At 46.7% G+C, this 13,477-nt stretch overlaps 1 protein-coding gene and 1 long non-coding RNA gene across 2 annotated transcripts in view; one reads left to right on the forward strand and one right to left on the reverse strand.

Moving 5' to 3' along the window:
• Positions 1-10,611, forward strand: part of LOC146805963 (uncharacterized) — a 48,087-nt gene extending 37,476 nt beyond the window's left edge. Inside the window, exon 2 of the mRNA XM_085623306.1 lies at positions 9,615-10,611. Coding sequence (XP_085479432.1) covers positions 9,668-10,411 — 744 coding nt within the window. The 5' untranslated portion in view covers positions 9,615-9,667 and the 3' untranslated portion in view covers positions 10,412-10,611. The remainder of the gene's footprint in view (positions 1-9,614) is intronic.
• Positions 10,612-12,163: 1,552 nt separating this feature from the next.
• The window catches only part of LOC146805964 (uncharacterized), a 78,136-nt gene continuing 76,822 nt past the window's right edge, over positions 12,164-13,477 (reverse strand). The window contains exon 3 of the long non-coding RNA XR_014967946.1: positions 12,164-12,951. This is a non-coding gene — a long non-coding RNA (uncharacterized LOC146805964). The remainder of the gene's footprint in view (positions 12,952-13,477) is intronic.

The raw sequence follows: 13,477 nt of genomic DNA on the forward strand, positions 1-13,477 counted from the left end.
TTCGATTCTTGTCATGCTGTACGTCACAACACCTATTGCTGTACGTCCTTTATTTAATTTTGTTTTATGCATCATGTTGCGTGCTACACCAGATTCGATATCGCATAACACGTCACTAGCACCTATCACTCACCCTTCGCATTGGCCTCTATCCGCCACCCAACGTCAGAGCACCCCAACATGACAGACACCACGTTCTGGACTTGGAACATAAGGGGCCTTAATGACCACCGCAAGGGCCGTCTTATGCACGCCCATCTTATACGGTACAAAGTAGGAATATGCTTCCTTCAGGAAACCCACCTCCTACCTGCGACCTCCTCAAGGCTCCTTTCCAAACACTGGGGCAAAATTCACTCTTCCTTCTATTCTAACTATTCATGCGGAGTGTCCATCCTTCTCCATAGAGGGCTTCCCTGGTGCACCTCCCAGACCATAGCCGACCCAGAGGGTCGATTTGTCATCCTACACATTACTCTCCTAGCTCAGCCCTTTATTCTAGCAGCAATATATGGCCCCAACTCAGACAGTCCGGAGTTTTTCACTCAAGTTTGGCAGCATATTTCTTATTTGGGACCCGCCACTCTCCTTTGGGGAGGCGACTTTAACATTGCACCCTCACCTTTGCTTGACCGCTCCGGGCCGCAAGTACAGCACCGCCATGCTACCTCACTTCTACAATCCATCCTGTCTGACAGCTCCCTGCTGGATACCTGGCGGCACGTCCACCCAGATGTACACAAGGGCACCTGTGTGACGGGCTCACAGGGTTGTTGGTCCCGGCTGGACCTTTGGGTCACTACCCGCCATGCCTTCACATGGGTCACCTCCGTGGAACACATGGCCCACACCCTCTCTGACCATGCTCCTGTGCGCTTATTCTTACAGGCCCCGCATACCCCATGGCACACGTTCGCTTGGCGGCTGCCTCCCAACGCGCTTCGCGACTCTGTCTTCCGCGGGGAGGTACAATCGGCAATTGTCAATTATTTCTAACTCAACTCCGGTTCAGTCGATTTCCCCGCAACACTGTGGGTGGGTTTCAAGGCTGTGATCCGGGGTGAGTGTATTTCTGAGCAATCTGGAGTTCTGCGCTCCATCCGGGGTGTCTTAGAGCATCTGGAGGGGGAGATCAGGGCCCTTGACTCCCAACAGTCCCAAAACCCGAATCCCGAAACATTGGCGCTGATCAGGGGCAAAATTACTGAATTTCATGACGAAGCTAACAGGGAGATTTCATTCTTGGGCAGGGAGGCTAGAGCCCGCTGTTACGGTGAGGGCGACCGACCAGGAAAAACCCTTGCCAACCTCCTGCGCTAACCGCACGCCGCCTCATATGTCACTGCACTCCAAGACAGGGGCCTAGACAGGATGACCTCCCCCAGTGAGGTGGTTGCTTGGTTCTCCACCTTCTACTCGCAGCTATACGCTGCTGGAGAGGTGCCTTATCGTGAAATCCTCAATCAGTTTTTTGAAACAATCGAACTCCTTTGGCTGGGCAATAAGCACCAAGAATACCTGGATGAGCCCTTCACTAAAGAAGAGATTATGGCTGTCATTAGTAATCTCCCCAGGGACAAAGCTCCTGGCTCTAATGACCTGCCTGCATCCTTCGATAAGCAATCTGCGCACCTCCTTGTTCCGCATCTGGCCGCCATGTACAATGATTCTTTCGAACATGGCCATTTTCCTCCCACTCTCCGCGAGGCGAGGCTCATACTCCTTTTAAAGCCCGACAAATCCCCTGAACTTTGTGACTCCTATCGCCCTTTATCCCTCATTAATACTGACAACAACATTTTTGCTAAACTGTTGGCCTCGTGCCTTCTTCCTCTCTTGCCTCTGATAGCTCGCCCGGATCAGTCCAGTTTAATTTCCGGACGCGCCACATCGCATAACCTTCGGACCATATTTGCCGTCCTCCATCAGATCAACCCCTCCCTACCGGGCGTGGCAGCTCTCCTGGACGCCACCAAGGCCTTCGATACCCTTGAATGGCCCTTCCTCTTCTATCTCCACCCACGTCTGGGATTTAGTCCAGTCTTTGTGCGTAAGTTCCAGCTTTTATACACCCTTCCCGTCGCCCGCATAAGGATAAACGCTCAGATTACGGAGCCCATTCCAATCGCGAGGGGTACTAGGCAGGGGTGCCCTCTCTCCCTCATGCTCTTCGCTATCGCCATGGAACCACTCGCTGAGAGGCTCAGACAGCACCTCACCCAAAGGGGCATTGGCTCGCTGCTCGGGCCCTGGTTGTCTTCATGTATGCTGACGATGTCATGCTGTAAATCCGCAATCCACAGTAAAATCTCACCCCCATGATCAGAGAGGTCATGAGGTTCGGGGCTTGTCAGGCATCCAGGTAAATTGGAGTAAGTCCATTCTCTTCCCACTCATGGATGCCACCGTACTCTTTGCTCCGGACTATCCCTTCGTTTGGGCGTTGGGTCCCACCAGATATCTGGGCATCTGGCTCAGCAGGGATGTGGACGAACTGTGGAAGGACAATTTCGGCCGAGCGATGGACTGGTTGGAAACCAAGATTCCTTTGTCGCAGAAACTTCTCCTATCGCTGGCGGGGTGCATCACCATTGCCAAAATGGCGGTTCTCCCAAAATTTCTATATCTCTTCTTAAACATCCCTGTCCCCCTCACAGCACATTTTATACGCAAATTACGCTCTCTCATCATTACCCTTGTCTGGGCCGGGCGGCAGCCCCGATTTGCATACAACATTCTTACACTCCCTCTGTCCCGAGGTGGCATGGGGCCCAGACTTCAAGTTATATGCGCTAAGTGCCAAGGCTAGCTTTATTCACTTCTGGCTACACCCCACGCCTTTCCAACCTCACGTCGCGGTGGAGGCGGATCTCGTTGCTCCTTGGCCGCTACAGACCACTCTTTGTTCGTCCCAAGCCCCCGCGCAGAGAGATCGACACAGTGGAGAACCTGCGCTGGGCTTGGAATGGTCTCCGGAAGCACTCTGGCACAAGCACACTCTCTGCTCACGCCATGCCCCTCGCCAATAACCCAGCATTCCCTCCTTTGCAGACTTCCGGCATGGCCAAGCACGCTGCGTGCATGGGGCTTACCATTTTGGCGGACCTCTATCCCGATAATACCTTTCTCACCATCAATGGCGCGGTAGGCCCAATGGACACATTGCTATATTATCAAATTAGAGCGTCCTGTCGAGAAACTCACCCCATATTCCCTCAACCCCCTCATGCGCTCGCTGCCCTCGGCTTGGTCTATGCCTCCAGCTCCCCACGCAAAATGGTCTCACGCTCGCTGCATCCCCTGTCACAACTGATCGCGCCCGCACTGCCTGAAGCGGGGACCTGGGCACAGACCTCCCCCAGGAGGTCTGGCTGTACTGCTGCAACCAGATTAAACGCCTGTCCCCTAACTATCGTTTGCTGCTCATCCACTTCAAATACTTGCACAGATTATACCGCACACCTGTAACACTGCATAGAATGGGTCTCATTGCTAGTGACGGATGCATGCAGTGCTCTGTCCCGGCGGCCGACTTTTCTCACTTGGCCTGGCTGTGCCCTAAGGTTTCTGCTTATTGGCAGGACGTGTGCACTGTCATCACTGAGATCACCTCCACGCCCATCACTCCCGACCCTCTGGTGTGCCTCCTGGGCTATGTGAAACAGTTCCCAGTTGCCTGTCGCAAGCTTATCGCCATTCTACTGGTTCTTGCCAGGCGCAGGGTGTCCATGCATTGGGGTCGGAGACCGGCACCTAATGGCCGGGCCTGGTTGGAGGATTCTGCACACTGTCAGAAGCAATTGGGGGAATTTTGGGATCTGATGCCGGCTACCAACCAACAGCCAGATATCTGGGCCCCCCTCATTTCCTATCTACAACATCAAGATCCCCCATCTAGTCCATTGCCCAACTGCCCAACAGAACAGCCTTGCCCGACACAGACATCAGTAACTCCCACACACACTTTGGCTCCATAGGATGTTTCATCTCAGCTTAGCGCTAAGTCTCTTTATGCTATGTTGTGAACTGAGTTGTATCATCATGCCCACGTCCGATGTGTATGTAACGGATGGTTAAATGTGACTATGTTAGTGCCTCACGGATTGTTTGTAATGCAACATGTGGTTTATTCTTTAATAAAGGTTTTCAAAAGCAAAAAAAAAAAATTGAGGCACTCTATGTTGGTGTGCAGTTGAGCAACAAAAAAAAATGTGCCCTCCCGTGCAACTCATGTGGCATGAGAGGGTCTCCTCCAGCAGCTTGTATTCTGTGCTTGGCTCAGTGAACCTGATGCTGTCCATGCAGTGACTGCTCACAGATCTTCTCCTGAGGGCTGATGCCACAGCCAAGAAGTGTGAGGGCCTTAGGGCACACACTGGTAGTGAGGCTAACAGAAGGTACAGTCTGCTGCACCCTTCGCTTTCTGCTGTAGTTGACATCATAAAAAGTTGTAATCAGCAAGCGCGTAGATCTATCTAGTGTATGATGTCATTTTGTGAAGAAATAAAATTCTAGAGAAAAAGCTGAGGGACACTTTCAACGACTTTCGTCCTGCAACATGCTCACTGCTGGGGCGTTTGCCAATTGGGAGGCAAAGAACTGTGGGGCAGATTTACAAAAAATGACGCATCGCTGCCGCAACGCAGCGATGCGTCAAAAATGTTGTGTTGCTGCTGCGACAAAGCAATTGGACTCGGATGCGGCAAATCATCATGGTGACGGACTGTGGCGCAATGCGGTAGTTTGCGTCAGAAAAACTGACGTAGGTGCCGCAAAACTGCCGCAAGTCAGCCTGACGCAACTGCAGAAAAAGTCACATAAGTTTGATTTGCGACACGCAATGCCATTCCGACAACCCTGCGACAGTTCACACTGCGTGAAGCGGCAAAAGGCACCCGGGAATCGACACAAATCTCAAAAATGACATTTATGGACCACAGAGGACCTAACAATGGACCAGGAGGGTAACCCCAGTAGCCAGGACCCTCTGGCAAACACTGGTAGGAGAAGCCCAGATGCACAGGCTGAGACTGAGGCAAAAAGGAGACGGAAGTCCAATTTCAGTCGAGAGGAAAATGAGATACTGGTGACGGTGGTCACTAACTGCCAGCACCAACTCTTTGTCAGTTCCTAGCTGCCTCTCGCTAAAAAAGAGGCGATATGGCAGAGAATTGTCCAAAAGATCAACAGCGTAGGCCAGTCCAAAAAAACGGTGGCATGACTGTAAGCGCAGGACAAAAGAAAAGCTTGCGGCAAATGGTAAGGCAACCTCACAAACTGGAGGAGGCAGCCCAGCAAACCAGGAGGTCCTGGATGACCTGGAGGAGCGGGTGGCAGCTTTCATCCCACAGAAGAAATTGTAGCGGGAATAACTGGACAGGACAGTGCCGCTCGAGAAACTGAAGAGCAGACAACGGATAAGTTATAATAAGTGCACAGATGTCAGTAATGAGTCATGGTGGTGATTGCAGCTAGAAATGTCCCTGTACCACAGTCTGATGTGTGCATCGTGTTGTCCTTATACTTGTCCACAATCACAAGTATTCTCAATGTAAGTTAATCACGTATGACAATCACATATTGAAAATGTCAAAACGGCACTGCCATGTCCATCCCTGATAGAGCAGATATACTGAACCTCATTTATGAAGGGCCTTGTACCACCGGTACCTCACTTTTTTGAATGTCCAAAGTGAAGACCCGTTGGCGCAAGGAGTACATAAATGACATTCACAAGATCACGCATATGCCTACATGCGTAACTTAGGTAATACGGTGCAACGTGGTGCTACATCTTGCCTGGTCTTTCTTGAGGTGTGCCAGTGTGTTGGGGCAGTTTGAATGCCAATTCAAAGTAACTCCAGGCACGCAGTTGCCTTCACATTGCATGTCATATCAATGCATTGTGATGCAAGTAATGGAGATTCATCATTTCCAGGTTAGGTAATGCGTTCTGTGATAAAAATGTATGGGAGATTCTTTGTGATCAAAAATAAAATTTAGGTTGTCTTGTGGGTTAAATAATGAAATATAGTGTCTTTTTTGTTTGGATAAAATCAAAAATGGATTTCTTTTGGGGTAAAAAATGACAATTAGTGTGTCTTTTGGGATAAAAAATTGAAATTAAGGTGTCTTTTGGGGTCGAAAAATGGAATTAGGGTGTCTTTTGGGGCAACAAGTGAAATTAGGGTGTCTTTTGGGGTCAGAAATGAAACTTAGGGTGTTTTTTGGGGTCAAAATATCTAATTAGGGTGTCTTTTAGGGGCAAAACATGAAAATTAGGGTGTCTTTTGGGGTCAAAATATGAAATTAGGGTGTCTTTTGGGGTCAAAAAATGAAATTAGGGTGTCTTTTTGGGTCAGAAATGAAAATTAGGGTGTCTTTTGGGGTCAAAAATGAAATTACGGTGTCTTCTGCCCTCGAATATGACATTTAAAGTGGTTTTGGGGGTCTGAGATGAATCTCAGTGATCTGGAGTTGTTATGTGGTACAAGTGATACTTTTAGGGTTGCACTCGCTGTAGTGGAAACTGTAATTTACAATGCTACCCTATCCAGCTCTTTCTCCACTGTTGCAATATGAGAACTAGTGGTATGCATTTGACTGCAATGCAATGTAATGGTATGCCTTGCAACAAAAGAGATTCCTTTGGTTTACCACTGGTCTGCCTGCTGTGCATGGCTGCACAGCATCTGGCATTGAGAAATGGTGTAGGGGCACTAGACAGCTGGGAGGTGGAAAAAGCCTGAAAAGACATTGAAGGGGGCATGAATGTGGAGGTGTGTGTGAGTGGGGTTTGGCATCACATTTCAAAAGGAAAATTGGAACAAGGCTTGGTCCTGCATATTCTGTGGTCCTGCGCCTATGAGTCTGCTTCATGGAACAGGAAGCAGCCAGCCAGGCTCCCTCACCTTAGTCAATCACAAGGCTGCAATGTGGTGTTGTGATTGCTCATGCGCGCAGGGACAATGCGTTCAGACGGGGGCCTGAGCGGTGGGCATGTCTCCATTCACGCTGTAATGCTGCCTGAATTGCAAACAGGGAAGTGCACATGACTGTTCCGAGCAGACTGAGAGGGCTAAAGAAACAGTCTTTGTGTACTTTAGTGGGCATACCACTGAGCCCTGGGCCTACTTGTGAGTAGAGCAGCCCCAATCACCCTCCCACCTAGAAAGGAAACATAGCAATTGACCTTCATGGTATTTATTTCACCGTCTTGCACTGCTGCAAATCATTGGCCCAATGCTCCAGCACCAAAGTGGATTATCCGCCACTGGGGGTTCCTCACCCACAGGTACTACCCCTGCGCCCCACTATACCCTGGGCATCCTACGCTACACATTACACCTTCCACTCACTTGGACATCGAATCAGTGGTGTTATCTGATGCACTCTCTCAAAGTCTGTGACTCAGCCAGCATGAGCCTCAGCCAGGTGGGCTTACACAAGCCTGGGTACAGTATTCACTGCCAAGACAGCTGGGTAATCACACGATGAAGGTGATGCAACACGCATCCCTTAGGTGTGTAGTTTCAGTGCTTGTGCAACATAAGTTTGCATCATCTCAGGGTCCACACCCTCCACAGCATATGGCCAGTGACCCATCCACTGGCCTCTGATGCAGATATGCATTGGCCACCATTGGCAATATCGTTTGTGAAGCCCAGTGTACTGTTGGGGCATGGTATGCAAAGTGTACCTCCTTACGTTGTTACTCAGGAGGACATGTACCATTCACAGCTACAAGGGGGACCAGGGTGTATTCCCACATAAGTCTCCAACATGCCTCCATGTGACCTGGCCGACTACACCACCAGGTAACGGTGATCACCAATAAAACACACAAGATGATGAACGGAATGTTGCACATTGGCAAAACATTCACCCCCAGTCACAGATCTGGGTTTAATCCATCGTTATTTTTCTCACCACGCCACCCCAGTTCAGACATGGCCATATGCAAATCAGTCTTGACTCTGTGCCTCATGGGAAGAGTCCAGCCCGAACTGCCAAGCAATGTCTTCCCTGGACCAGAATAAAGCATCCTAGGACCGGTTTCGGGGTTTCACCCCTCTTCAGCCAGGATAGCTTGACTCCAGTGGCGTAGTGAGCACGGGACCCACGTTTGGGTATACCCTTCCCACATAGGGCTAACAGCAAAACACACAAGATGATGGACGGAATGTTGCACATTGGCAAAACATTCACCCCCAGTCACAGATCTGGGTTTAATCCATCGTTATTTTGCTCACCAGGGTGATCACCAATGCCTCAATGCCTACCACCACAGACCAGCAACTACACTGCACCTCTGCATCCCAGGTCGGCACACAAATGGCGGGCCACCGATGCCACCCTGAGTCGGGTACTTATTGGTGCCTACATGGGCTTGCATGCCACTGTTAGCAGGAGTGCTCAATGAGATGTGATGCACACTGGTATTGCTCAGCAAAGCGCTTGTGCTCAGTATTGCAGCCCAGATTGTCTTTCCCTGGGTCTCTGGATGTTCATCATGGCTGTTGGGGGGCTTGGGGGAGTTGTTGAACTGTGATGTACTGGGGCCAGGCTAATCCATTCAGCATGATAAATATTTTTAGTATCCTAGTTCTCATTGTAGGTTGACTCATAGGCTTGTTTTCACTGTTGATGCCATAAAAAATAGGGCTGACTAATTTGATTTCCTTTGCCGCTAATGGGCCTTTTGTCAGTCATTGCTTGCTAACGGTGGAATTACTAACGCTTTTACAGCAGTGTTTCTGGCAGTCATCATTGCAGAAAACCGCAAATCTCGCCATGTCCCAACGTATTGTAATGACATCACTAAAGTGTCTGCATTTTATGGTGTTATATTCTAAGTACTATATTGTTATTACCTCTGATCTAATGATCTAAACTATAGGCCCACGATGAATTTGCTGCACTGACCTTTTGCACTATGTATATATTTTGGGTATTTAAAGCTACGCGTTTATTGCACTGATTGTTTTTAACTTCTTATTTATGTATGTACCGATTTAATGTTGTGCTGGTATTTTTATTCTGTACTTTCATGGATATTTTTTGTATCCGAATAAAGAATGAATTGATTGATTGATTGATTGATTGATTGATTGATTGATTTGCATCACTAACAGTGCGTTCTTTGTGGGCGATAGGCCGGCACACAGCAAACGTCCGCTAACTAGTGTTGGTGGTAGTTTGAGTGAGTACTTGTACATATGTGACATAATGTCTCCAAAATGTGCATGGACACATATCTTTAGGTCGGCAGTATGTTGTGCTTGAAAGGAGGCCAACACGCTGATATCACACACTAATTTCAAATTGCCATTGCAGTTTTGCCAGAAAAGTGCATCTTCCACTAAGAGCAACATTTCAAATGCAGTGTATGTCCACAGATCAGTAACAATGAATACCAATGACCAGCACCACTACTGTAACAATAAGTGGTGCAATGTCCATACAAGTGGGTATGAGTCTAAAGCATCAGGACATAGATTGCTTGGCTGTGACACAGAGGTCAGCTTTGAATAGCCACATGCGATGCCTCTTACTAAACCTCACTACAATTAAACATGCAAACACAACTAACACATTTCCACCTTATTTTTCAGAGGATGCACCTTCCACACCACAACGGGTGGATGACACCAATCTTGTTGAGGAAATGGACGACACCCTGCCCTCCATTGACAGTGACACACTGGACGACTTCATTACCACCAAACGGTCACATACAGCACCTCCTGAGAGTGACAACGGTGTGTTAGCTGCTCCAGCTAAAACCCAACCAACAACAACAACAGAATCTGCCACAGCAAATATAAGCCCGCACTTGGAGAACACACAGGTAGAGTTCCAAAGAACCGATGTAGCTCTACAACGGGAAATCCTCAGAGAGGTTCATATGGCTGTGGATAGTATGGGTGGAATCCTGCAAGCAATACTCCGAAGCCTGAATCCTGATTTGGGGAACATTGGTACAGAACAAGCCAGCAACACCCAAACACCAGGACTTGCACATTCTCTGGCTAACTTATCCAACATAATGAGTCAGAGGCATGTACAAATGCCACCACAAAGTGGCACCAGGGATGTTGCTCAGCACCATGAAAACATCGATGAGACAATGAATTACATGCAGCAAAAGCAAGACATGTACATGGCAACTATGCCAGCCTTTCATGGGGAATTGCTGACTGTTGTTGAAAATCAGCAAGTAATGTTGAATGCCCTAATGGCAAACTTCATGTCACCAGAATACGTGTTCCCTCACACCTCCTCTGCCACTGCTGGTGGTAGCAGTGATACAACATACCCTGCAGCAACAGAGCCAACAAAGAAAAGGCCCAATCTGATGACTGAGGAGGAGGAGTCAGCAACACAGTTCAGGAGGAAGACTTGTCACTAAATTGACACAAAGTCACAGGTGTCATATGACAAGAGAAATAATTTGCCTTTGATGAGAAAAATGTCCTACAGACAATATCATTTAAAAAACGGTAACACCTGTGCCACACATCTTTTTTTCCCTCACTCACTGAAGTAGAATACATTGTGACAACAACAATGTATTCATCACAGAGCAAAATACAAATAAAATCTCTTTGTTTCAACACTCACAAACATGTCAACATGAGTGCTGCTTCACTACTTGTGTGTCAAGAACAATGTGCCCTTGTTTCATGTTTGTAGCATTCCACAATATTACTGGGTATCATGTTTGTTGTAAAATTTGGATACACGTGAAAGAGTGTGTAAGTACTTGATCAATGTCTGTTTAGTATGACAATGCAAATGTGAAAATACATGTTGTCATATGGAGATTTAAGGGGCAGATGTACATGCATGTGCCGCAGCGCACCATATCAAGCCCTTTGTCTGTGCCACACTGTGTAACTTCTGAGCATAGGAATGCCACATATATCCAATCAAATGTGGCATTCCTGTGCTCTCCCATGCGCTGGCGCTCAAACAGCTGCCATGCGCCTGTGCATACACCCTTGCGCCATGGGGCAAGGATGCCTGCGTCATGGGGTGATTATTTGCTGTGAATGAAGGGGCACCTTTCTGCACAAAAACGGTCACAACAGGCTTTTTCTAAAATCAATACGTGCTGCACACTGCAGCTCACATTCAAGGTTTATAAAATGTGGAAAAATGAAAAGCTTGCTCCTCATTGCGCCTCTCTATGCAACGCCTAGTGGGGCGTAGCATACTGACGCATAGCTAGGTTTACAATTCCTTGTAAAGCTGGAAATGTGTCTGCTTCCATGGGTGTGAGGTGTGAACACCCACAGCAACACACACAGAATGCTCCTTTCACAAATAAAGCTGTGTGTAAAGTGACTGTAGTTACAAGGACATGAAAGGCCCGGCAGGGTGGCTAGTCACGTCATTGTAAATATGGGGCAGAGAAAAGCGCTGCCATTGTGTCACAAAAAGTGACGTACTGGCAGCGCAAGGGGATTATAAATCTGTACATAAAACATTAATGATGTAGTGTCAAAATATTGAACTTGTACAGCCCATGACATTATACATACCAGCAAACAAGATGTGGTCAAAGTTTGACCGGGGTACTTCATACACCAGCCGTGCTACTCAACTCCGCCTGTATACAAACATATGGTAGTCCAGTCGTATGAATTAGCCACTCGTAACACAATGACTCCTTGTCCATTAACATGTAATATCTATGACAACACCAAGAGAGATAATGTGTGGTGTGTACGTTCTGTACATCTCTGCAAGAGACAAACCATATTTCACTTACATATAGCAAAATCATACATGGATGACACAGATTTGTGATAGATACACATGCAGACGTTGTCCAAAGACTCATGATTTGAATCAGACCCATATGTATGTGAAGACCCAAGTGTGGGTACCCCAAAAAGTTGAAGCACAGGTGTTGGATTAACATGTACAACTATTCCTACATGGAGCACCAACCTACTAGAAATAACAAATATTATACACTCAAACAGTAATCTGTGTTCACAGTCCATGTGCCCAATTACTCACACATACAACATACTAAATGCTGACCATCAAAGAATATTGTCAAAGGTTGTTAAATAACATTAATTTAATAACAATAAAATTTGAAACGTATATCATCAATCATCTAAAACACTCTTACTAAAATATCCTATAAACTCATTTAAAATCTTAAAACCTATCTATACCACCTATGCTTAACCTACCTAACTTAACTTAATTTATCCTAAGCCAAACAAGAATCACGTGAGACCACTAAACATCATCCCCCACCCCCCTTAAAACATCTATGCACAATAGACATACACATACTTATCTTATACATAAGCTAAGTAGAAATGTATCAAAACACATATAGATTTTTTTTCAAACACGTAAACACACACTAAAGGACCCACCCACCCCTAAATATTATAAAAATACTCAAGGAATAAAAAAATAATAAAGTTATTAATAAGAAACAACTAACTAACCTAACTAAACTAACTATGAGTACCTATATTAACAATGCTAACTCTACAATAAAATGAATCCTAATTATAAAACAATACACAATATATAACAATATGTACAGTCAACCCGGTCCAGACACTGCTGCATTTTGTCCATTTTGTCTGACATTTTGGCCATCTGTTGCTCCAGTCCATCCATTGAAAAAAAACAAATCCACATCCTGGCTTGACATGCCATGTCCGCAACACTGTCCTGATGTGGAGGGGGATGTACTGACAGCTCCTGGTGCTGGGGTCGGGGCTTACGATGGTCCAGGATGCTGGCCTGAAAGCTTGCCATTCTTGGCTGGGGCGTTGGTATTCCAGGTTTTAGCTGCCTTCTGCTTGTCATACAGGCAGGAGGTCCATCTAAATCCCTTCGCTATCTCACAAATGTGTGAGTATCGGGTCTTTCGTATGCGTAAAAGCCTTTCCTCTTCCGCACTCATGTTATCTGTATGAAAAGAAGTACACATGTGTCAGTCAAGCTGTACATGACTGACAAATGTAGTTAGGAAATGCATGCTATCATGTGCGATGATTCCCACATTAGGGGCAATCATCCGGTCACTGTGTGGCCCACACAACCCAATACAATACCACTCAGTTGGTTCATCACATACTGTGCAGTCTGCTGAATGTCGTGATTCTATGTAAATCATTTTCACACTTAAAAACTAATCAATTTATGAAGATCCAGAGAAATGAGAAACCAGTTAACATACATCATGGCCTTTGATCATTTCCACAAAAAATGAATTACATTATCTGGTTCCACATGTACAAATCATGCAGTCATGTGATCCTTAATGTGCAACAAAAGCTGAGATCAAACAGTGTCACAGTGTGTCTTGGATGAAGATCATGTTTTCTAGACATCTATGCCGCTTGACCGTTCATTTCACACATCCACAGAGTAATGCACTGTAGTAGCAATTTCCATTTAGGAAACAGATATGTGGTTGCTGTCTCAACAACGA

The sequence above is a fragment of the Triturus cristatus genome, chromosome 8, assembly GCF_964204655.1.
Source record: "Triturus cristatus chromosome 8, aTriCri1.1, whole genome shotgun sequence".
In the NCBI taxonomy this organism is placed as follows: Eukaryota; Metazoa; Chordata; class Amphibia; order Caudata; family Salamandridae; genus Triturus; species Triturus cristatus.